Source organism: Nannospalax galili, unplaced genomic scaffold, assembly GCF_000622305.1.
Source record: "Nannospalax galili isolate Female #2095 unplaced genomic scaffold, S.galili_v1.0 scaffold332, whole genome shotgun sequence".
Lineage (NCBI taxonomy): Eukaryota > Metazoa > Chordata > Mammalia > Rodentia > Spalacidae > Nannospalax > Nannospalax galili.
In genome coordinates, this window is record NW_008333794.1 from 2,824,673 (window position 1) to 2,849,381 (window position 24,709).

At 47.8% G+C, this 24,709-nt stretch overlaps 2 protein-coding genes across 8 annotated transcripts in view; both read left to right on the plus strand.

The window, feature by feature from the left end:
- The window catches only part of Uroc1 (urocanate hydratase 1), a 30,078-nt gene extending 25,757 nt beyond the window's left edge, over window positions 1-4,321 (plus strand). For 2 of the 3 annotated variants that reach the window (XM_008828601.2, XM_029561334.1), the window contains exons 19-20: window positions 322-421; window positions 2,160-4,321. In XM_008828601.2, coding sequence (XP_008826823.1) covers window positions 322-421; window positions 2,160-2,300 — 241 coding nt within the window. In that variant the 3' untranslated portion in view covers window positions 2,301-4,321. The remainder of the gene's footprint in view (window positions 1-321; window positions 422-2,159) is intronic. The other variant, XM_029561332.1, reaches the window with a different exon arrangement.
- A 4,457-nt stretch (window positions 4,322-8,778) lies between these two features.
- The window catches only part of Zxdc (ZXD family zinc finger C), a 40,245-nt gene continuing 24,314 nt past the window's right edge, over window positions 8,779-24,709 (plus strand). For 2 of the 5 annotated variants that reach the window (XM_029561336.1, XM_008828583.3), the window contains exons 1-7: window positions 8,779-9,849; window positions 12,180-12,332; window positions 12,427-12,505; window positions 13,335-13,465; window positions 16,709-16,879; window positions 19,290-19,984; window positions 21,648-21,732. In XM_029561336.1, coding sequence (XP_029417196.1) covers window positions 8,871-9,849; window positions 12,180-12,332; window positions 12,427-12,505; window positions 13,335-13,465; window positions 16,709-16,879; window positions 19,290-19,984; window positions 21,648-21,732 — 2,293 coding nt within the window. In that variant the 5' untranslated portion in view covers window positions 8,779-8,870. The remainder of the gene's footprint in view (window positions 9,850-12,179; window positions 12,333-12,426; window positions 12,506-13,334; window positions 13,466-16,708; window positions 16,880-19,289; window positions 19,985-21,647; window positions 21,733-24,709) is intronic. The other 3 variants (XM_029561335.1, XM_008828582.3, XM_029561337.1) reach the window with 3 other exon arrangements.

Genomic DNA, 24,709 nt, shown 5'->3' on the forward strand with positions numbered 1-24,709 from the left:
CCTGACCTAGGATAGTGCTCTGAGAAGGGTGAAGGTTTCCTCCCAGCCTGGTGGGGAGACAGGTTCCAAACAGGTGACACAGAAAAGGTCTTGAAGGTGCACATGAAGTGGACAGGACCAGCTCAGAGGCATAATCAGCAGAGAAGCCAAGATGTGGCCACTCTGATCCCCTACCCACATGGCTCTGGGCTTCAGAGGCCGATGTGACAAGGTTTCCCCAACACTGACATCTTCTCAAGCTTATGATCAAAGCCATGCATGTCTGCCGGCTCCAAGCAAGGCAGTGCAGAGAGTGAGCTGGGAACCCTCTGCTTCTCACAGGGGCGAGGTGATCAACGGGGGATTTGGCCTCGTGTTAGATGGGACACCAGAGGCGGAGCGGAAAGCCAAGATGATGCTCAGCTGGGATGTCTCCAATGGTGTAAGTCCTCCAGAGCCCCCCAGCTCCTCACTATCCCCTCCCCTCCATGGCTTTGCCTGTCTAGGCTAGAGGTCTGGGCTGCAGGGTCCAACCCAGTCAGGAGCTCATCCTCCCTCTCTAGCCCTCCCAACCATTCCCAAACTCTGCTGGGGGTGGGGGGTCTCCCTGCCACCTCTGTCCATTCAGGTAGCCCCTGGTGAATTCAGTCTTTTTTCTTGCATAGCCCCCAGTGCTGATGTTGAGGCCCCAGTGATTGGAGGATAGGGATGGAACCCAGGGCTTCAGGCATACTGCCCTCCACCACTTTGCTAGCCACTCTGCTCCCTTACCCCTTGATAGAGTTTGTAAATTTCAGGAGAACCATAAGTGTCATTAGAGGAGGCCATAAAGGCATAAATTCTTTTGAGTGGCTAACTGGCCCTAAATTGGCAGCCTGACCTTGCTCAAGCCTTATTAACTGGTCATTCCCTGGACTGAGAGAGACTGTTTGTGGAACCTACCTGCCTCCTTTAGGGCTATAGATAACTCACCCACCTGCCTGAGGAAATAATCTTCAGAAAGGAGACCCTCAAAAACACCAGACCCTGGCACAGAGTTAACTCTTGCATCTGTGTGCAGCAGAGTTCCTATGTAAGACCAGACTGCTCCCCCTTCTGATCGTAAATAATCATTCCTTGAGAAAGGGCTATCCGCCCTTTGCTGGGCTTCCTGAATCCAGGGAGCACATCCCTTGCCTGTTGTAGGTCTGGCTTGAACTCCTATTTCTAAACTTTGAACTCCTTCTTTTTTCCACCCTCCTAAATCTAACACCCCTAAGGCCTCTCTTTTCAAGTTCATCTTTCCATGCTTTGTTTTGTTTTTCATCTTTGCTGTCCTGGGTGGGCTTTGCCCATGCCAGGCACATGCTCTACCCCAGCTACACTAGCTCTTTCCACCATCTTTGAAGGTGATCAGTGAGTGCAGTGCTTAAGCTAGACTGACCTTCATTTCTGCAACTATGACCCATCTTTGTAGTAACAGAGTCCCAAGGAAGGGAATAAGGAAGTATATTCCTCTCCCAAACCACATCACAGGCAACCCAGGACAGGAAGCACTTCAGCCCAGAGGTCCAGAGGTCAGGATGTAATGCAGAAGGGTATAAAGGATGTGGGGAAAGTGGCACTGGGTAACTGAGGTTGGACCTAGAGAGGAGATAGGAAGGGCGTCTGGCCAGGCCTCTCACCAGGAGCTGCAGAGTTTCAACACTTCAGCAAGAGTCTGCATCCTAACACAGTGGGAGTTAGGGCACTCTGGGGATTCCTTCTAGGAGGCCCTGCTGACTGTGGAGATAGGCTGGGGGAGGCATGGGGATGATAGGTGGCATCAGGGTGCAGAGGAACCATCATTCAGGACAGAGGGAGGAAATAGGCTGGAGAGGGATCTGTAGGTAGTGATGAGGATCCTGAAGGGGAGTGGAGGGGAGAGGTGCTGAGGATGAGGCTGTTCTGACCGGGGGTGCCTTCTATAGATGGCAGGCTGTTCTTAGAGGTGGAGGTGGGGGTGGGTGGGATAATAGCTGGTTTCAGATTGAAAAGAGGGTAAATGAGTTATGCGTTCCAGGTAAGAGAGCAGGGGTCTGAGCAGGGCAGATATAGAGGAGGCTCTAAGGTCTCCCAGTGGAGGAAGACACACAGTTTGGGAGCCAGGACACCATGTGAAAAGCCTGGTGACATTGACACCAACTGCCTGGCTTCTGCAGGTGGCACGGCGTTGCTGGTCTGGGAACCCCAAGGCCTATGAAATCATCTGCCAGACAATGCAGGAGGATAGTAGCCTGGTGGTGACACTTCCCCATGAGGTGGCAGAAGAATGTGTGCTACAGCAGGCCCTGCAGTCCTGAGAGGGCCAGGGTCTTCTCTACCCCCTTCTTCCTTCTCCCCCACCTTCCAGCCCAGTGCTCTCTCATCCCCACTGCACCCCCACATGGCATTCCCAGTGGGTCCTCTCCACAAGGCTCCTGCACTGGGAGCCACAGAAGCCCAGAGAGGTGAAGCTGCTTGCTTCTGACCACACACTGGACTGGGAGCCTTGGAAGGGCAGGGCAGGTTCAGGGGGCAAATCCTTAAGTCTGTGTGGAGTGGACTCCAGCTTGGGTGGAAAGGAACATCAAATGCTGGCCAAGCTGGCATCAGCCTTCCAAGGATCTCTTTGACCCATCTCATCCCATTGCTTGGCCTCCTTCCACAGTTGTCCCCACACTGCTCCTCTGGCTATCAGCTCATCTGTAGTACTTCCTAGTCATCAGAGTTCCAGGCATGGGTATGCAAAGGATCTACCTCGGGCCCTTGCTGTGGAGGAGTCCAGGGAGGAGAGTACAGGAAATAAAGGATGAAGCAGAGGCAAGAATAGGAATTCATCCCTGGCCTGGTGGGAGTGAACAGCACAGTGCCTCAGGCAAGGTGGTCAGGTGCCTGGACATGAGGAGAGAAGAGAGTGCTTTCCTGGCCAGCCATGCGAGCCTGAAAACCAGAACAAGCCATCTCCCAAGGTCTTCAGAAGCATGTTTGGGGCTGGTGTCCTACAGGAGCTGCACTGACCTGAGGCTGGGGCCCTGCAACCCAGCTAGGTTTGCACTGAGCCCCTGCCCTGGTCCAGAGTGAGTAAAAGAATATTGGATAGCCATGCTTCCCCAGGCCTTTACCTTGAAGACGTCACTACTTTTACTCACACCCCTTCCCTTTCAGGGCCCCTGCCACTTCCCTGACCCTGTTGCCCCAGGCCCCTTCAACTTTCACCCAGGCCTGCCCTCTGGCCCACCACAGGCCTGTTGTTTCCTGAGCTGAGCCAGGGCTAAGAGGAAAACACAAAGGTAGACGAGAGAAGAGGGGGAGAAAGACACCTGACAGCCTAGCTCCAGAGAAGGCTATGCTGCTCTGGGGTGTCTGCCCTGCTTGGTTCACACTGGAGTGGGACCAAGTAGAATTCTTTGTCGTCTGCAGAGCAGGTGCCATAGGGATGGCATGAAGGGTCCACCAGTGACGCCCTATCCAGAACACACTAGAACCCCTGCTGTGGGAGCAGGCCTGAGAGACTGGGGTGAGGAAGAGTCCTACTTCCCTGTCCCGAGTAACCACTGATCTTTCCTTTGCAGTTAATTAGACTTAAGGAGACACTGAGCCTCTAGAAAAATTTAAGTCTGATACAAATAGAAAAGGACACTTTAGGTCCTTGATATTACCATAATCAAATACCCAAGGCAATTAGCAGTAAAAGAAAAAAGGTTTATTTTCCCTCACCTGTCCCACCTCCTCCCAATACACTTTCAGATAAGCCTTTACACAAGGGCTGAGCTGTAGCACAAATCAAAACCTGCTTCCTGGAATCTTGGTCTGTGTTTCTTGCATAAAATATGAATTTTCTTAAATCAAGAAGTAGTTGTGAGGCCAGACATCCTCAGTGAGAGGCCAAAGCCTCTGAGCCTCAATTTCCAACTCTGTCTAGCAGAGCCACCATATCCTATTCTCTACAGAGAGATGACCTTGTTTTTGTTTTTTGTTTTTGTTTTTTTAAATTCTCAATCGCAGTACCACAGCAGGGAGTCAAACAGGGGCTGGCATTGCATGGGCCCCCTCAGCATCCCTACCACCTCATGCACCGTCCATATTTGGAGCTCCAGTCCTTCCCCACTCTGTGACCCTCACTGTGAAGGGCATAAGTGGCCAACTGCCAACACAAGCTGCCGGCTCTTGTTTTCTACCAGAATCCCCACATGGCATATCCAGTATGGATGGGGCTAGTGTGACTGGGAAACTGAATTCTAAATTTTGGCATTTTAATTCATTTAAAGTAAATTTAATCATATTTCATAAGTATACCTGAAGTACAATGAGAATTACAATTAAATATCTGGTTTAGGCAGAACTTATTCTTTTGGGTTTTTTTTCCTAAATCCTAGAAACACATTTATAAAAACATAGCAATTACAAGGGGCTGGTGGTAGCTTAGTAGCAGAATGTGTGCTTGGCATGCACAAGGCCCTGGGTTTCATCCCTAGCTTGCACACACACACACACACACACACACACACACACACCACAAAACACACAACTAAAATAAAATGTAGTGGCCACTTAAACACACATGGAAGCATTAAAAAAACATGAGTTCATCTTGTGAACAGATGTGAAATATATCCACCAAGACAGTAGTGTGGACAGGCAGGCTCAGGCTGTGCTTATGCTGGACAGTGCAGAATGGGCCCTGCTCCTACCACAGCTTCTGCTGCCAGTGAAGCTGGTCTTGCTTAGACTCCTCCCCATGGCCTCTATGCAGCCTCCTTTCCTCCCTCCATCCTCAGCCCAATTCTACCTTGGAGACACTGCCCGCAGGGAGATCCTTGCAAAGTGCAATGACAGCATGTCAAGTCTCTGTCTGAAAACTGCAGGGGCTCCCCAGATCTTTCTGGAGCCCCAGGACCTGAGGACCCCAATACAGAAGGAGTAGTTCAAAAAATCAAGGTTCCTTGGAGTCAGTGAAGTCAAGTGGGAGGTAGAGGGAGACCTGGGACAAGGAGTCTCAGAGCAGGACAGATAAGACCAATCTTGCAAACCTGTGAGGTTGAATCCACCCAATGAAAGTTGTCCTAAAAACTACTAAGTCACTCTTCTAATATTTTATTATTTTTATTATATGTGTGTGCATGTATTGCTTGCATGTATGTGTGCCTGTGTCTTGAAATGCCCACGGAGGACAGAAGAGGCCATTGGATCCCCTGAAAGTAGAGTTACGAACAGTTCTTAGTTGCCATGTGGGTGCTGGGATTCGAACCCAGGTCTTCTGCAAGAGCAGCCAGTGTTCTTAACCACTGAGCCATCTCTCCAGCCCCCTAAGTCACTCTTCAAAAAAGCCAAAAAAATAGAAGAGGCTAATTAATGTCCACATGTTATCAACTGTTTTCCAACACACTTTTTTCCTTTTACTGTGGCAAAACACATGTAAACATAAAATTTACGATCCTAGCCACTTTTCAAGGTGAAGCTTGGCAAGCAGCTGTCCCCACCATTCAGCTCTGGGACCTTGACATCTTCCTGAGACTCTGTCCCCTCTCCCAGTCCTGGCATCCACCAGCCTGCTCTCTATGAATCCGAGTGTTCCAGGGACCTCACAGATGTGGAGTCATGCAGTGCTTGCCCTTCTGTGACTGGCTTACCCAGCGTTATGTCCTCCAGGTTCATCCACATGGCAGAACACCCTTCATTGCTAAGGCTGAGTAAGACTGCCACTGCATGGCTGGATCACATTTTGCTTAGCCATTCAGCCATTGAAGGACTTGTAGGCTGTTTTGAATGCTGCTGCTATAAACACATGTGCAAGTGTTTGCCTGAGTCTCTGCTTTCAGTTAATTTGGGTCTACACCCAGAACTGTAACTACAGGATCATATAATTCTATGTTTAATTTTTTTATGAAATACCAAAACATTTTCCATAGTAGGAAAATGATTTATAAGTTAGTTTTCTTCTCTGACTAAAAGTAACTTGGAGAGGGACAGGTTTATTTCAGTTTATAATTCCCAGGTCATAATCCATCACAGAGGGAAGTCAGGACAGGAACTCAATGCAGGATAGGAACCTAGAGGCACAACCCACACAGGAACACTGCTTACTGGCCTTCCTGTGGCCTGTGCTGAGTCTGCTTTCTTATACAATCCAGGACCACCCAGGAGTGCCACCACTCACAGCAGTCAAGAAAATGCCTCACAGGCATGCCCACAGGCCAGTCCAATAGAGGAAATTCCCCAAATGAGGTTCCCTCTTCCCAGGTGTTTCAAGTGACAACTGAAGCTACGCAGTACAAATAGAAATTAATTTCTAAAATACTTGCTTGCGATTTAAAACAAACCCAATAAGGGCCACCAAGATGGCTGAGGAGGCAAAGCGCTTCTTGATGAGATGATCTGAGTTCAATCTCCAGAACGTACATGGTAGACAGCTGACTCCTGAAAGTTGTCCTCAGGCCTCCACATGTGCATGTGCACACCCACCAACAAATGATAATAAAACAGACACAATAGTGGCAAAGGGAACCAAAGGTGAAGTCAGAGCCCTTTTCTCCATGCCTCTGCAGAAGTGGTACAAGGATCTTTCTAGAAAAAAAATGTTCAGAGTACACATTACATGGACACACATGCAATGTTCTTTCTTACAAATAGAATCTTCCACTTGGGAGGCAGAAACAAGCAGATCTCTGTGCGTTCAAGGCCAACCTAGTCTACATAGGGAGTTCCAGGACAGCTGGGACTACAGGGAGACCCTGTCTCAAAATGACCCAAAACAAACAAACAACAAATATAATTGTGCTGGACAGCTTTAGTTGTCAACCTGACACACCTGGATAGAAAGAGCCTCGGTTGGTGAATTTCCTCCATTGGGCTGGCCTGTGGCCAAGTCTGTGGGACATCTTCTTGATTATCGAGTGATGTGGGAGGACCCAGCCCACTATGGGTGGTGCCACCCCTGGGTAGGTGGGCCTATGTTGTATAAGAAAGCTGGTTGAACAGGGGGAGGGGAGCAAGCCAGTGAGCAGCATCCCTCTATGGCCTGTGCTCCAGTTCCTGCCTCCAGGTCCCTGCCCTGAGTTCCTACTGTGACCCAAGGGAGGTTAACTGAATAAACCCTTTTCTCCCCAGTTGGTATTGGTCGGTGTTTTGTCACAGTAATGGAGAAACAAGCTAGAATAAGAATCTTCCTAAACAATGCTCTGTGTTAACATATTTGAATGGAAATGTACTTAAGGTCATCATTTTAAAGTTTACAGTCAACAGTTTTTGAATACTTGCTCTGCTGTTGTTGCTAAAATTTCTTCTCTGGGGGTGATGTAACGATATTCACTCCCTCTTCCCTTGGTCCCAACAACAAACGTTCCATCAGCGTGCACTCTAGGAAACCAATGAATTTCTTGGGCTTACATTCAGAGCAACGGGTAAGTAATGTGGCTGTTCCCCTTTATTAGTCTTCCCAGCCTATATATTTCAGTCCTTCCACAAGGCTATGTGCAATTAGGGATGAATTGCCCAGCACTGGTTGGAAGATATGGGTGGATACTCAGGTGAGGGTCTCTTGACTCTCCCTGCCCCTATATGGAGGCCTCAACAGTCAACAAGCCCAGTTGAGCTCAGGAAGATGACATCTGACTGGAAGGACAGTCCTGTACAACAGCTATACAGCCAGCACCTCTGATTCCAACCCACTTCACTCCACCAGGACCCCACTGATGTTAATAGTCCTAATTCCCCAACTCCCTCCAGCCTCCAGCCACAGACAGCCACTAATCTATCTGTATGTACTTAGCTCTTCTGGACATTTCATGGACATTTTGTTATATGTGCTCTTTTGTGACTGACTTCTCATAGTAGGTTCAGCCATGATGTAACATGCATTATTTTGATTCTTTGTATGGCTCAAAAATATTCCAGTGTATAGATAAATTGTTCATCTGATGCTGGGTTGTTTCCTTTTGGGGGCTACTATAACTAATGCTACTATGGACATATAGTTTTGTTGTGGACAGGTTTCCATTTATTTTGGGCAAATGGGGAGGTAGGAAGGCAGATTAAAGGGCAGAATGGTGGGAAATGAGGGCAGACCACTGTAGGTACAAAGGGCATGTTGGCAAGACTTTAATTGCATCTGCACTTTCAGATGACTATAGCCTGTGGAGTGGAGAACAGACTGGGTGGGAGGCAGCAGGGTGGAGGGAGGGTGAGAAGCAGCTCCTTAGTTATTTGTCCGAGAACCAACCTAGGAGTGAAATACAGGTTTAAATTACAGTGATGATCAGAAGGAGAGGATGGAGAGACTCCAGATGAATTCGGATGGGAGAAGAGGGGTAGGCAGAGTCCAGGGAACAATGAGAACGCTAGCAGGTAGACACTATGCCAAGCTAACGAGGAAATTTACCTGGGTCAGAACCTGGGACAGTGCAAGCGAGGGCTTTGGCCCAGTGGCAGGTGGATGTGCACTTCAGCGAGGTCATAGGAGTGTCCACCAGCACAATGGAGAGGTTCAAATGCTGTCAGTTTCCAGACTGTGTGTCCTCCAGTAAACACTTCTTTTCCTCACACTAGTTAATCATAATCTATGACTGCCTTATATTTGCAAAGGCACTGTCACCCCCTTAGGTGCTATTAACATTGCATACCCAGATACAAAAATAACACTCAAGGGCTGAGGAGCTTCTTTCACAGGGAATCAAACTAAAGCAGAGAGTTGGTTGGTCAAGAACTATCCGCGGCGCCCCGCCCCCGCGGCGCCCCGCCCCCGCGGCGCCCCGCCCCCGTGACTACAGTCCAGGCTGACCCTGCGCGACACGCCCACGGCTCTGGCGCAGGCGCAGCTCGCGGGAGTCCGAGCCTTAACTCCCCGCCAGGATTTGACTGCGACTCGCAGGGGGCGGATTCTCCGCCTAGCGCGCATGCCTGGGAGGGCTGGGCCGCTCTTCTCCTGTGGCCGGGGTTCCGACGCCTCTCCTGGGCCCGAGATGGACCTCCCGGCGGTGTTGGCCTCCCCGACTGCGCGCGGAGGCCAGCATGGCAGTGGTCCGGGTCGCCTTCGCCGCGGCGCGGGGATGTCCCTCAGCGCCAGCCCGGGACGCCGCCGCCTGTTGCTGCTGAGGGGCCCGGAAGATGGCGGGCCCGGGCCGCGCCTGGAGGAGGCCGCAGGGCCCAGCCCGTCGCCCCCAGAAGACGGCGGCGACGCCTTCGTGGTGCTGCTAGAGGTGCCGCGCGCCGCGGAGGCCCCGGGGCAGCAGGAGGCCGAGCCCGGCTCCGACTCGAGCCCCGCGGGCCACCCCGTGCAGAGCCTTGCCGCCTCCTCCGGCGCGGCTCTGGCGGGCACCGTCACCATCAACAACCAGGACCTGCTGGTACACTTCGATCACGGTGTATTCACCCTGGCCGCCGCTCCCGCGGCTCAGGGCCTCCGCCCTGCGGCCACCCCGGGCCCGGAACCCTCGAGCGCTGCTGCGGCCCGCCGCGGGCCTGTGACGGCCAGCGCCAGCTCGCCGGGCTACCGCTGTCCCGAGCCGCAGTGCGCGCTGACCTTCGCCAAGAAGCACCAGCTGAAGGTGCACCTGCTGACGCACGGCGGCCTGCAGGGCCGGCGGCCCTTCAAGTGTCCGCTAGACGGCTGCGGATGGGCCTTCACCACATCCTACAAGCTCAAGCGGCACCTGCAGTCGCACGACAAGTTGCGGCCGTTCGGCTGCCAGGTGAGCGGCTGCGGCAAGAAGTTCACCACCGTGTACAACCTCAAGGCCCACATGAAGGGCCACGAGCAGGAGAGCCTGTTCAAGTGCGAGGTGTGCGCCGAGCGCTTCCCCACGCACGCCAAGCTCAACTCCCACCAGCGCAGTCACTTCGAGCCCGAGCGCCCCTACAAGTGTGATTTCCCCGGTGAGCGCGCCGCGGGCCTGCGGGGGGCGGGCGGGACCGCGGGTGGCGACCTCACTGCCAAGGGGCGGTGCCTCCTGTCTCGCTCTTTGAGCCGAGTTCAGAGAGGACACCCTGATCTAAGAGAGAGGCGAGCTGAGAAGCCCTCTGGTGTTTGTGTTTCACTTTCTTCCAAGTGGTTAGGTGTGAAGTCGGGTTTTACAGCGAGGTGGCACGCATGGTCACAGCCATCCTTGTAGGGGGGGGCAGGAGATACAGGTCTCTGTTAAGATGCTTCCATTTGTTTATTGGAAGTGATAACCAGTCTTCACCGAGAGTTGCATTGGATCAGGTCTTTATTTTTGTCAGTCTTCATTTAGGAATATTATTGTATGACACATTGATGGGTCCGTGATCCAAGATATTTTGAGGCCAAATACAACACCTCAACACATTGAGGGGATGACCACACATTGTCTCTCCCCTAGCTGACATATAGCCCTCCCGGTTAAAATTATTAGCCTCTGCCCCTCCTAGTATTACCATAGAATGATGTTTCTTTTCCAGGGTGAGGTGCGGAGCCACCATCAGATGTGTGGCACATCTATTTTTGTGTGTCTTACACTTTTTTTTTTTTTGTTAGACTTCTCAGTTTGGAGGAGTTTTAAAAGTTAGCCTTTTGTTAAGCTTAGAACCTATCTTCATGTACTCATGAACCTCCTGGGGTAGAGCAATGGATATAAAATCCACCTCACTGGTGCTGCTTTCCCTGCTGTGTTTACTGTAGCAGCTGGCAGCTGTTGACCAGGGTAGGCACATTTAAGGATAAAGTTCCTGCACAGGAGCTAGAGGACATTCCTGTCTGGCAAGTCAGAAGCCTGAGTAGGAGAATAAATGAACGGTAGAGCCAGGAGGGAATGTGGGCTGTAGGGAGGGTCTGGGAGGACAGTGTGCTGGATGGAGGGCCCTACCTGTCCTGTTCATTAAAGCAAACTGAGAGCCAGCACCTCGCATGCACATTAACATATGTACTCATACTGCTTTCCTAATAACATCTACATTGTAAAGTATATCCAAACTAGGATTTGGGAAATAGGAACAGATTCCAGTATTTTCTTATTATGTGCCTGTTGACTGTGCCTACAGTCCTGTGTGGGGAGCATCAGGCCACTGATTGAAAACCTTCAGCCATTCACTGATTGTGAGAAGTATGGCTTCAGGCCCCACCCTAGTAAAGGATCACCATAGAAGCTGTGAGAGGACCAGGGAAGCACCATTAAGCGTCCCACTAATGAGGGTTTTTTGATCGTGTGAGCCAAGAAGTGGTAGTGAGACTGGTGAAGGACTTCAGGTGATTACAGAGGTAAGGTAAAAGCAAGGTTTTAGGCTGTGGGTATAAAGAGCTATTGCTAAGGGAAAATGCCAGTGTTCAGAGTCACCTGAGTAATTAGGGGAACACTGCAAAACCCTAAGTAGGCAAAGGAGACAGATTGAAGCCAAAGAGAGGACTTTAGGGTGGAACAGGACAGATCCCCCAGTCTGATACCTTTATGCAGAGCTGTGTAATGTTTCACAGACACAAGGATGGCATGTTAAAGGCTCTGAGAAGAGGTGCAACAAAGGTAACTGTTACTATCTTTCAGCTTCTCTTTTCCACCCTGTTTGAATACCTTACATTTTTGTCAAAGGAGAAGTGTTCTTCTGGGAATTGCTGAGGTATAGGTTGCTTGGGGTGATGGAACAGCTGGGTAGGGAGAGACTCTGAGGATGAAGGGGAATATGACAGAGCAGGAGCCTGAAGAAATGGACAAAAGAAGAGGATGATGGTGTGGGGCTGCAAGTTGCAGGGGCTGTGGGAGGAAACTGAAAAGTGGTAGGTGCTCTATCACCCCAGTGGAATGGAAAAAATCTTAGCAGGTTGGCTTGCAGCCCTGCAAAGCTAAGCTGTACCAGACAAAATCATGTTTGTTAGTATTTAATTCTTCTTGGTGTTTTCTTGGGTCTCACTCAAACAGCACTGTCATTTGAGCTTGTGGAAGATGCACCTAGTACATGCAGGATTGGTGCTCTAGAACTGGCTGACTGTGATGGGAGGACATCCTCCATCACTTGCTCCAATTCCAAGTCACATTACAACAAGTGTCCTGTGTGTGCCTGTGGGCTACCATCTGCCACCCTTGCTCGAGCTATTGGAAAGCTAAATATTCATGGACAGGGCTTTGCAGAGATGGCTTTAGAGTCTTGTCTTTCCTTATCTGCTTCATTGTGAGCATGTCATAGGGGTATGGACAGCATTAGCTGCACTGTGTGATTTTTGTCATCCTTTGAGCTGAGCTTGTATTTTCTTCATTCAGGCTGTGAGAAGACATTCATCACAGTGAGTGCCCTGTTTTCCCATAACCGAGCCCACTTCAGGGAACAAGAGCTCTTTTCTTGCTCCTTTCCTGGATGCAATAAACAATATGACAAAGCCTGCCGACTGAAAATTCACCTGCGAAGTCATACAGGTAATGATCTAGCAGACGCACCAGTGGACCCAAGCTTTGTCCTGAGGTGGCCATTGCATTCACACTTACGCTGTGTAACTTTTTCTTTTACAAGGTGAAAGACCGTTTATTTGTGACTCAGACAGCTGTGGCTGGACCTTCACCAGCATGTCTAAACTTCTAAGGCACAAAAGGTAACCCTTACATTTTGGTATGTAGTTAACTCTGAAAATACGTGAATTATGTGTCAACAGAAAACTACAAGTAAATTTCCTATAGATTTTTTTCTTCCCAGTTATTTAAAAAGGAACTTAGTATAGACATCTTACCACATCAGAAAACTGTAACATCATTCAGTCTCATCTTTTGACAGCCATTACTTTCCTGTGTATATGCTTGGTTTATGTAGAATACTTAAATACAGTTCCTTTTTTTTCCCCCTTTTAAACATTGTAGAAACAGCTTTCTTCAAATTTTTGGTAATAATGACAGCTTCAGAGCCCCCTGTCCTGGGGATGTTCAGCACTTTGTCTCATCCCATCTTTGTGAAAACTCTTGACACTGATGTTCTACAGTGAGACTCAGAGAGGATGAGTGGCTTGTCTGTGTTTGCATAGCTGGGGTCTGAGGGTGCCTGGTATAAAAGCATTACCTAGGAAGAGCCAGTCTTAAAAGTGGGTCCTTTCAAATTGTTGCCATCCTCTGTGTACACTTCTCATGGCCTCCTGTGGCTTGGAAAGCTTGTTGGCAGTAGAGATTTCTAAACAATAGAAATAGCTTCATAATTCACTTGGGACTCTTCTCTTAGGTTTTTGTACTAACTGTTCTGTGTCTGGCTCTGGAGCCACCTTAGTCATTAAAGTAGAATTTCTGATCATGGGGTAACTAAAATCACAAACCTCATTGGACTTTCTGAAATGCACTGATCATTCTTTTAAATGGAAGGAGCTTATAGTCTGTGTGTTGCAGGACTCTCACCCCTAAGGCCTTATGCCTATGGATACCCTCTTGTTTTCATTGCAGGAAACATGACGATGACCGGAGGTTTACCTGCCCTGTGGAAGGCTGTGGCAAATCGTTCACCAGAGCAGAGCATCTGAAAGGCCACAGCATCACCCACCTGGGCACAAAACCGTTTGAGTGCCCTGTGGAAGGTACTGTTTAAAACATTGTACTGGGCTGTAGACTAAGTACCACACCAACATTCCTGTTACGCTGTTAAGTGTCTGTTGCATAAACACTAAGGTAATTGTTGGTTGCAGCATTATATTCATTTGGTGGTTTGTGCATACTGTCGTAAGGGTATATTGGAAATAGCAATACTCTGCTAGTCAGTCTGTGGCTCTAGTTCCGCTACCTGTATAACGTGGTGGTTATGGGTGAAGTTATGAGAAGACTGCTTCCTTACATGTGATTTGCCACATGGCTTGGGCTCACTAAATAGGAGGTAGCTAGTCTTGTTGCATCTGGACAGCAATAAAGCCTATCTGACTTTCTAAAGGGGTATTAGTGAGGATTTTTTTTTAATGCTAAAGGCATAGTTTCTTTGCCAAAAATTTGTGTGGCCCATCCATAATGGCACTAATTGTAGCTTCAGGTCCACTAAGGAAACAGCCCAGAGTGAGTCAGATGGGCCCTAAATTGGTGGCCTTAGCTGCATCAGTGGACTTCAGTTGCCTTAGTCAGAGAGGGGGATAACAAAGACCCACCTAAAGCCAAGACCAGTTCTTAAGACTATACTGAACATAATACAGATGGTGTGTCTGAGCACAGCTCCCCCTCCCATCAGCATTCCAGTTGTAGGTGTGGACAGGAAAACAAGAGCATGCAGGCTGCTATGGGGTACCAGAGGTTCATCCATAGTGTTCTGGTCAACTTAAGGGGAAAGAGTTAGCCAGATGTGTGGAGATGAGTGTTGGAAGCTGAAAGGCCAGCAGGGAGAATCTCACAAAGGTATAAGAACAGCTTGTATTGGAGCCATGGCTCAGTCTGGCCTGTGGAGAGTCATCCTGGGGAGATGGTTGCTCCTGGGCTGGGGCTGGCAGTAAAAAGGAAAGAGAAGTCCATCAAAAATCAGAGTTATAAGTCAAAGTAGGCAGTGACGTCAGCAGAATTAGAAGTCAAAGCAGAGTGACATCAACAGAGTTAAAGATCAAAGCAGGCAGCAATATCAACAACAGAATTAGAAATCAAAGCATGCGGTGACAGTTTGGACCTGGATAAGGGATGAAGGTGAAGTTGAGGTCAGTATCTCAGCTGAATTGGGGTTGAGGGAGATGGTTTCAGAGAAGAAGAGTTTGGTTGTATGGTAAAAATGTACCTCCAGCTTAACTTAAAAGTACTCAGAAGGCAGGCTGTGTGTGTGCTGCTGGCTTAAAGAACTGTGAACTAGGAGTGAGGCAGGCCCCACCCAAGTCCTCATTTAAGCTCTGGAAGTAGATGGAATTTTCAAGAAGTGACTGAAAGTATGAATTCTGGATTCCAGTCCTAAGTCTGCCACATAAATAGCTCTGAGGCCCAGGATGAGGAGCTTAAGCTCTGTACCTTTTTTTCTCATCTGTAAAGAAAACCTCAGGGTTTTTGCAAAGATTCAGCTGGTTGAGAAGTTGAAAGCTTATGAAAGCATCAGCATTTGTCACTTACAATTGTTTTGATGATTGCTGTTAGATTTTGGTTTTGTTTTTTAAGTCTAGGACAGCCTTGGTGGACAGCCACAGATGGTGGTAGAACAATGGAAAGGGTCCCCTGGAAGGAGTCCTGAAGAGAGTATACTGAGCCAGAAGGATGTCTGTGAAGTGTCAGCTCAGGATGCTAAGGCCCACTAGGGTCATTAGTGTTGGGCGAGTTTTGGTAGTGACTCAGAGCTCTGCTGAATGGAAGACAGGAAACTGCTTGTGCTATTAGTTCATCTGGGAGTGAAGAGCTCACTGAAGAGGAGAGAGCATTTGTTTTTACAAAGTTCTCAAAGGGCTTTAAGCAGTCAGGATAATGAGGTGCCAGTAGAGGCTGATGATGACTTGGGAGAGGTGAGTGGCATGTCTTGGTCAAGATGCACAAGACAGTGGAGGTAGAGTTGGGGAGCCTGGTACAGAGACTCCAGAACCCCTTCTGCAGTGGACCGAGAAAAGCCAGGCCCTCTGTTGAGAGTGACTTTGGGCACATCCTTAGAGATGTGAACAGAGCTGCCAGCTCCCAGGGTATGGAAATGGCTTTTTTAAGAACCACCTGAGGAAGGGCTCTGGCTGCCTTTGCAGTTTGGAACTCACTCCATACTCACAGAAAGCTTCAAACTTCTTTTTAGGTCAAGGTCTGTAGGTGTGTATTGCCTCTGCCTCCCAAGCATACAGACAAAAAAGAGCTCTGCAAAGGATCAAAAGCTTACCTGTGACCACACAGCTAGTAGAGCTGAGCCAGAGTCAGAGGGAAGACACTTATACCTTAGCTGGGTAGCTCCCTCCGCCTGAACCCCCTTCTGCTTTTCCAAGAACTGTCCCTGTTACTCACCAGGGCAGGTCACCTACTGCCCTTTGCTCATGAGACCTCTGTGTATTCCTCTTAGAGCTGTGCTGTTTCCTCTGCCTCTCGAGTGCTCATTGTTGCAGCACTGGCTTTGTTCCCACAGCTCATTACCTACATGTTCTACCAGTTTGCACCAGCCTCCAGCTGCAAGAACTCCACCTCCTCTTTCTGGGTCTGTCCAGGGCATGAAGATGACAGCTGTAAACTTCTGTGTTCCCTCAGCACTTGCATGGAGATCTGAGGTGTACACTAGGGAATGTTCTGGCTGCACTTGTACCTGTGGTCTAGGGATACTTTTCATTTTCTGAGCATAAGCTATGCAATGATAAAGTGGAAAAAAGTTGGCCTTGGAAATGCATGGAGATAGGTCCAGCTTGTAGTGTCATAGGATTATAGTAGTTTCATGGTAGCAGCTTAACTGGGGTGATTAGAATATATTTTTGCAACTGAACGTAAATTGGAGGAATTTACTTCATTTTCCCAACCCTGAGCAGCGAGGAAAAAACTGACAAAGTGAGCTTGGCCAAGTCACATGTCTGTGATTTCCTTATTATTTTTACTGCATCCCTTTTGGTGCTCTCCTAGGCATATTTGTTATCTGTCCCTTGTCAGTGTCCAGTACTTGGGAGCATAGTGCCATGATTCTTAATTATTATTTATTTTGTGTGTGTACATGGGAGAATGTGGTACAGCATACCACAGTGCATGTGTGGAAGTCAAAGGACAACTTGGTGGAGTTGGTTCTCTCCTTCCACCTTGTCGTGGGTTCCAGAAATCAGGTACACCTGAGAGTCTTACCATTGTATTGTGATTCTGATGTGCTTAGGAAATGCCGTTATCAACCTCAGATGTAACTCTGGGTCCCTTCTGTGTTTCAGGGTGCTGTGCCAGGTTCTCGGCTCGCAGCAGTCTGTACATTCACTCTAAGAAGCATTTGCAGGACGTGGGTGCTCCGAAAAGCCGCTGCCCAGTGTCCAGCTGCAACAGACTCTTCACGTCCAAGCACAGCATGAAGGCACACATGGTGCGGCAGCACAGCCGGCGCCAAGGTCTGCAATTGAGGTCCCTGACAGCTGCAAAGATGTGTGCTTGAGCTGCAAAGAGATGCTGCTGCTCCTTCTTATCTCTCAGTTGTGTGTAAACCAGGAAGTCAGAGCTTTTGGTCACCATGTAGCCCTATGGCCTCTTCACTTTGTTCTGCCACTTTCTTCTTGCCTCTGGCCCTTTTGTCCCTGCCTTGCTTTTAAGTATTTCCCTTCAAATTCAGCTTTTACTTTGCAGGCCTCCCCTAGCACACATGCTCTAGACCTGCTTCCCACATGACCCTTTGCCCTACATCTGTATCCTCTGCATCTGTTTATCATGCCATGTCACATGGCTCCTGAGTACTTAAGCTGGTGTCCTCCTGGTCCTGTGGGTTAGTGGATCCTACACAGAAGGCTGCTTTCTGCAGGGGACAGGAAGCCCCCTAAGCCCAGAGCAGAGTTGTGTCTCAGGAAAGAGCTGGGGCAAGAGAGGTACCATGACAGTGGTCTAGGGCATGTGGAAGGATGGATGAGCGTGTGAGAGCCTGTCATTTGACATCTATGGCACAGCACTTAGAAACCTGCCCCTCTGGGCCTTGTCCCCACTCATATGGGCAGGAGTAGGGGTAGCAGTAGTGGTCACCCCCTCTCCTAGAGCCCTCACGGGGCCACTTCTATCTGGGGCATGGTGGGCTCTGCTCATCTTAAGGTGAGTTTGTGGAGGCTATTTGTGTTTCTAACCGGTTCCCCCTCAATGTCCTGTGAGATAGGCAGCACCATGGTGACAGAAGATCCCTATCCCTGGGATATACATTCTTTCCAGTTGGGATCCAGGGCAGGATACAGATCTTCAAGCCCTGTTTCCCTCAACTTTGAAAAGATGGAAGATTATATGAGTTACTCTTGGAGTGAAACACTTGGTTCAGGTGCCTAGCCAGAGCTCTAAGCAATTGGAGCTAGTAACAGTTTGTGTTTTTCTTCTGCTTTCTTCTGTTCTTGTGAGAAGTGGTTACTCAGCCTAGCCTTTGGATCTCAGTCACTCTGATCACTCACATCACATTGTTACCCTGCTGCTAGCCTGGCAAGGGTCTTAAGGACAAGCAAGAGTCTGTTTCTTACTGCATGCCAGAGGGTATGACCTTTGCTCCCAAAGGCTTAGCCACTGCCTCTCTCCAGCTCTGAGCTGGTGCTGTATGATGCCACAGCACACAGGTCTCTCATTCTCTCTTAGACTGCATCTCCCCTTTCCTAAGTTAGCTAATTCAGGTTACTTAAGAGTTTCCTCACTCCAGCTAGGTGTGAGGCCCGCTTAGCAAGCTCATGTTTATGGTGTACTGACTGACTTCTATGTCATTCCTCCTGCCCATTGTCAGGAGTAGAGGATCCTTGGGGACATCTAATGACTGTTAGCTTGTGTTCCACCCTCACAGTGGTCCTGCCACTGCTCAATATGCAGAAAGACTTGCCAAGGTCGCACTGATAGGAAGTGCACCAGTCAGGATCCGAACTGAGGTTGTTCACCTTCCAGAGCCCTGATCCTTAGCATCTGTGCTATGTGTGCACATTTAGTTGGTAGTTTTATTCACGTGTATCCATTCACACCAGTTTCTTCAGTTGATGTTTGTGGAATTAACTTGCTAAAAAGGAGATTTAGAAAAAAAAAAATGGTATCTGTTCACACTACAGTCACTCTTTCCACAAGGAGCAAAATCCTCACAATGATTTTTAATTTTGAAAAAGTAATAGTTTCCCAATTTCAGCTTCTAAAAAGAACCACTTCCATTTCCTTTCAGAATGTTTCCTTGGTACTAAGATATTTTTTGAAGAAACTTGTGATGTGACAACTAAAGTTAGAGTCTGAACTTGGTCTTCTGGTTTTTTTTTTTTTTTTTTTTTTTTTTTTTTTTTTTTTTTTTTTTTTTTTTTTTTTTTTTTTTTGCCTTTTGTCTAGATCTCTTTCATACGATTGTTAAAAGTGCAGTGTGTACTCTGACCTGGCCTTCATCCTTAGAAAGTATGAATTCATGGTTAGCAAATAGTCAATGTGGGAGAAACAGCATCAGAGAGCCCCTTCCCATGCTTTAGGCACTAGGGCAGTTGGGAAGCTGCAGTAAGTGTGGGAGAACATGTCTTCAGAGCACCTGTCAGACCCAGTGTCTTGAGTTACATGCATCTGCCCAGAGCATAGAAGAAAGGGCAGGGTTTGAAGCAGGACAGCTTGAGGACTTGAGATCTAGATGTCTGTCATCACACCATCCCTTCCTTTGGTGTCTGTTGTTCACCTTGTGCAGCAGTGAGTCCCAGTGTGTGTGACCCAGCAGCAGGGTCCAGCAAAAGGATATGTTGCTTCAAGGGGTTGCCTGCAACATCTTGAGCAGAAGGAAGATTTCTTAGTCTTACAAGATCATAACTAGAATATCCATTGCTTTTGCAGATCTGGTACCTCAATTGGAAGCTCCAAGTTCTCTCACACCCAGCAGTGAACTGAGTAGCCCAGGCCAAAGCGAGCTCACCAACATAGATCTAGCAGCACTCTTCTCTGAGACACCTGCCAACAGTAGCAGTTCGACAGGTGGATCAGATGAAACACTGAATTCTGGGATCCTGACCATTGACGTCACTTCTGTGAGCTCCTCTCTGGGAGGGAACCTCCCTGCTAATAACTCCTTAGGGCCCATGGACCCCCTGGTTCTAGTGGCCCATGGTGATATTCCTCCAAGTTTAGATGGGCCTCTTGTTCTCGGGACATCAGCTGCAGTCCTGCAGCAAGGCAGCTTCAGTGCAGATGATACGCAGGCCATGAGCTCAGGAACAGTAGACTGTCTGGTGGCTCTGCCAGTGAGGAACTTGGGTCAAGACCCCCCTGCCTTGACCCCCAGCAGTAATTTCACAGCACCTGACACCACAGTACCTGACACTACACTAACCTCCTCAAGCACCTCCCAAGAACCCACCAGTGTCTCAGAACTGCTGGCTCCAATCAAGGTAGAACAAGACTTGCCTCCTATCCCAGATGTGGTCCAGGGGCAAGAAGAAAGCCAAGGGCTACCCCAGTCGGTGCTGTCCAGCCCTGCTGAGAGGCCCGGGACTCAGAAGGACTCAGAGCTCAGTGCCGGCAACCTCTACTTGGTATGAAGCGTTCTATTCAGTCACCACCACTAACTCACTTCCCTTAACTCAGCTTGGAGGATGCTTGGGATTAATCCTTTCTATGCAGACAGTTCTTTCTGGTTTGCAAGTGGACAGATGGAACCCTGGGCTATAGTCTGGAAGTCTGAATCTGATCTTGAGTCTGGAATTGCTGTTTTTACAACATTGGGCAAATCACTTATCTGAGCCTTAAGTCTCAGTCATTTCTAAAACAAGGGGATTTTGCTACATGATTTCTAAGGTTCTTTTGAGTTCTGTGATTTTTTGGCAGTTTTGGGGGGGCTTTTTTTCCCACCTTGAGAAAACTTGAGGCATTTCATACTATTGAAATTTTTTGTCTTCGTGCTTTTCACGTAATGACAAGTCTTTAGAAGAGGAATGACAGCATAAATTATCTTTAAATAAGGTTAATGGAAACTTTAAAACCATGCTAAAAGATCTCTTTTTTAATGAGAACTAAACAGTGGTTTATAAGTCTTCATTCTTGAAGGATTATAAAGATACTTTTCCAGTTTTGAGGCTGGACAGTTATTGTATTTTATATCAATTATATCTTTAATATAATCTAAAGTAACTTAAAGATTCTTAGAGTCTGACTTCCCTCAATCTATGATGAGAGTGATTATATGTTTCTTTCTTGTGGCACAGGTTAAATTTTAGTTTTGACATTTATCATGTTCAAAATCATATGTCATATTTTACTACAGCCTAAGGTACTAAATCTTCTGAATTGGGATCAAGTATGAAGGCCTCCTCTCACTGGAGCCAACTCGCATTTCTCAATATGGGGGAAGCCCAGTCTGTCTCCATTTCTGGTGTCTGACTTGGTGGCAAAGCTGGGCTTTCCAGAGTTTGCTTCAGCTACCATAGCAGTTGCTAAGAGCAACAGATGACTGAACAGGAATTGGAAGTAGCCACAGGTCAGAGCCAGTAGGAAATCGGTTCCCTGGTGCTCCTTGCCTTGCTCCATCTCCAGAGCCTACCTGTAGGCAGAGGTGGAGGAGCCAGTGAGAGCCTTGTTCATTTTCTTGCTACTGTGTGGTGTTGGACTCCCTCACTGCTCAGTGCTAATGGTGTGTGGTGAATGGGTTTTGGTGTGCTGTGAGCTGTTTTCAGTGTGCTGTGAGCTGTAGAAGGCTGCTTTCCTTTCCTCTTCATAGTTTTAGGTATGAAACTTTTTCTTATAAAATGTTCATAAATGTGCACATTTCCTGTTTAAATACTATTTCCCTGGCTGTCAGTAAGCTTGCTAAGTTCAGTGACATACTTCCTGTTTTGGTATATGTCTTGGCGTGATGCTTGCTGTCAGCCCTACCCATGTTTGCTGTGATATAACACTGGCATGGGGAAAGGCTGGGTGTTTTAGGAACCAGGAGGTATGTAACACATAACAGGCTCTGAGTAAAATACTTAGTACATTTAGACTGTCGGAATGAACTTTGCTTCTCCAGATAATGAAGTATGTACATTGTCCTTCTCTATGCTCACTGGAGCGTGCAGTTTCCTGTGTGTCTTTGTTGGAGACTGGCGAGCTCACTGCTCTCTGAGGCATTCCAGAAGCAGATCTAGGGCTTCTGTAGTTCCTTGCTACCTTTCTTTGCTATTTAGACCAAGCGACTGACACACTTTTCTTTGGTCCCAGGAAAGTGGGGGCTCAGCAAGAACTGATTACCGGGCCATTCAACTAGTCAAGAAAATAAAGCAGAAAGGAACTGGGAGCGATGCAGGTGAGGCCGAGTGTGCTGCAGTGCCAGTGCACAAGAGGCTGACGTCTCTTGTGTCACAGCCACGGGCAGAGGAAGCACACAGAACAGATGCTTCTGTGTTCTTTGTCTTTTATGTTTAAAATGCCCTTTTATCAATTCCTTAGTTTTCTGTGATCTTAAAAAACAGATAGTAACTAAGTCCCAGCATGTTTGAGCATGCTTTGCTGATCTAAAAAGACCCTGGAAAAGTCAGGTTCAGACAGTGTTCATTGCTGGTGTATGGGCACATGGCCTTAATACCAGCACTTGGGAGGCAGAGGAAGGCAGATCTCTGTGAGATCAAGGCCAGGCTATTGTACATAGCAAGTTCTAGGCCAGCTGGGGCTATAGGGAAAAACTGTCTGGGGGGAAAAAAAAAAAAAAACAACAGAACACCAGAATAGTGTCAGTTCCCTGGAAAGCTGGCTGTTGAGTAGATGGGCAGAGCAGGCCAGGAGTCAAGAAAGCAGAAGGTGGCCTATGAATGGCTGCCAGCCCCAACCCCACAGTGTGGAGCCCTGGGTGGGTCTGCTACTGTCTGTAAGGGCAGCAGTGTGTGGACCCAGCCTGCACACAGTAGCCTCTGATTTAATTAGACTGAAATCTCTAATAATCAGCAACTCACCTTGGATTAAAAAGAAGCAAAAACACACAGACCAATTAAGACATGGTAATTTATGGTCTTTGTGTGCCATGCCTTCTGAACATGGAATCATAGGATACAGTACTTAAAGGAAGTTAATAAATCCTTTTTTAACATAGAATTCTTTCCTTATTTGTGTACTCCATTTATCTTTTATATTTAAGGTTTATTTTTAAATGTGTTTGTAGGATCAAGGATGCAGTTTTCTTTCTGTTATTAATATCATAGCTTCTTATTTAAAATAACTTTTCTGTTAATTGGTTTTCTTTAAGCAAATACTTTCTTATTAGGAGAGTTGTGCTTATGACTTAGGAAGGATGCCTCTGTGGTTCAAGAGGCCAGTGTAGAACTCTCCGGAAAACAGAAGAAAGGGGCAGTGGAAGTCTGTAGAAAAAATTGACCACATACTAAGCAGAGTTCATGAGGGAAGCCAGATGCCTTCACTGGAGCTAGTAGATAATTGTGGACTTGAAGGAAAGGGAGCACTGCAAACATTGAGGTAGAAAGTGCTCTATTCATCGTGTCGGGTGATACCATAGAGACAGTCACTCAGTTATGGCTCTCAGTATTATCTTCTTAAAATTAAGGACATTTAAAAAAATTATAGCCACACATTATCACTTCATTTAAAATTGACAGTGTTTCCTTAATACCAGTGTCTAACAAATATTTGGGTTTTCTATTTTCTCAAATGCCATAAATGTTTCTTTCTTGAGACAGGGTCTCCCTGTAACCCCAGGTAGCATGGAATTCACTCTGTAGACCAGGCTGGCCTCTATCTGACAGAGAGCTTCCTGCCTCTGCCTCATGAGTGATGGGATTAAAGGCATGTGGCCACCATACCCAACCATAAATGCTTCTTATACCTGTTGGCATTAGACCATTGAGGAGTCAGGGCAGAGGCTTCAGGGGCTGTGCTTGGGTGGCTGCCCTTCCCTAGGTTCCTCTCTTTGACTCTCCCACATTTGATGAAGGCTGGTGGGCTGGCCTGTTGGGTGTGCTAGATGGCTCTTGCTTGCCTCACTGGCGTAGTAGGCAGTTCCTCTCATTGTTACGTGTTTCCCATAAATCTGTACTTGCATCTTGAGTCCTGATCTGATTGATTCTTTTGGGGTGCAGGCAATTGGTAAAATTCTTAGACATGGTGCTGAAAGAGCCCAGCTGTTCCTTAGGGTCTGCAGAGATGGTGGTATGGATTCTGTCACTCCTTTCATTGTTTAGCGAGGTACTTGTCTACAGAGCAGCTTCTCAGTCTGTTACCCTGAGGTATAGTTCATACAAAAAAATCTGGATGCTTGAGTCTGGCAGGTCCCAGTGAGACTTGGTTTCTGAGCATCTTTCATGACCATCAAAACGCTCTCAGGCACTAATTGTTCCAAACATTTTATAGGCTTTTAAGGGAAATAATATTGTGGCTTCTGCAAGGCACTCAGACTTTGTGTGTAAAGACAGTAAGAAAATGTCCCCACAAGGGCAGAGGCTTACCTTGTATACTCACATGTCCTCCGAGAAAAGTGTTCTTGAAATCCTATGACCATCCAAGAGGGGCTCTCTTTAAGAAGTCCTTGGGGCCAACTATATTTCCCCCCAACACGTAGTATAATTTCAGACTTGGCAGAAAACTCGCTGCCTTAGATAGCAGTATTCCATGTGTGTTGTCACACCTCTGTCACAGATGTGCTACTCATAACCTAGACTCCACTTGTGGCAGCATCTTCCATAGTCCTGGACATTCTGTTAACTGACAGCTTGTACTGTCACAGTCCTTGGGGTTGAGGGACTTGATTTACTCACTAGGTGTCCACTGGGGCTCTTCTCTGCCCAGGCTGGACCAGGCTCCCTGTTGATCTCTGCTGTCAGGTTTCCCAGGTTCCAAGTCTTTGTCGGGGCTTCAGCCCTCCCTTGCCTACCATGATGCTTTTGAAGAGGATGGTTCCTCACTCTGCAGACTGTCCCTCTGTATGCATTTCCTAAAGTTTTCTTGTGTTTATACTGAGGTCTGTTAAGAGTTGAAGGTGGGGTGCCCTCCTTCCTGCCTTGTGCCAGAGGCGGGTATGTTGACACAAATTGCTGGCAAAGGCGGTGTTGGCCAGCTTTCTACACTATAAACATCCCATTTTTCTCCTTGTAGTCGTAAATATTTAACTTGAGGTAGGTACTTTGCAGTTGTGTGCCCCCAAGTGTACCCATCATTCTCTGTAATTCACAGTACAGGAAAAACTCTTAGGCTCATAGTTTAATGCAGTGAAAGGACAGACTAACTGGCTCGGCATGAGACCAAGAGCAGGGTCCGTGAGAGGTTATATGTGATGAGGC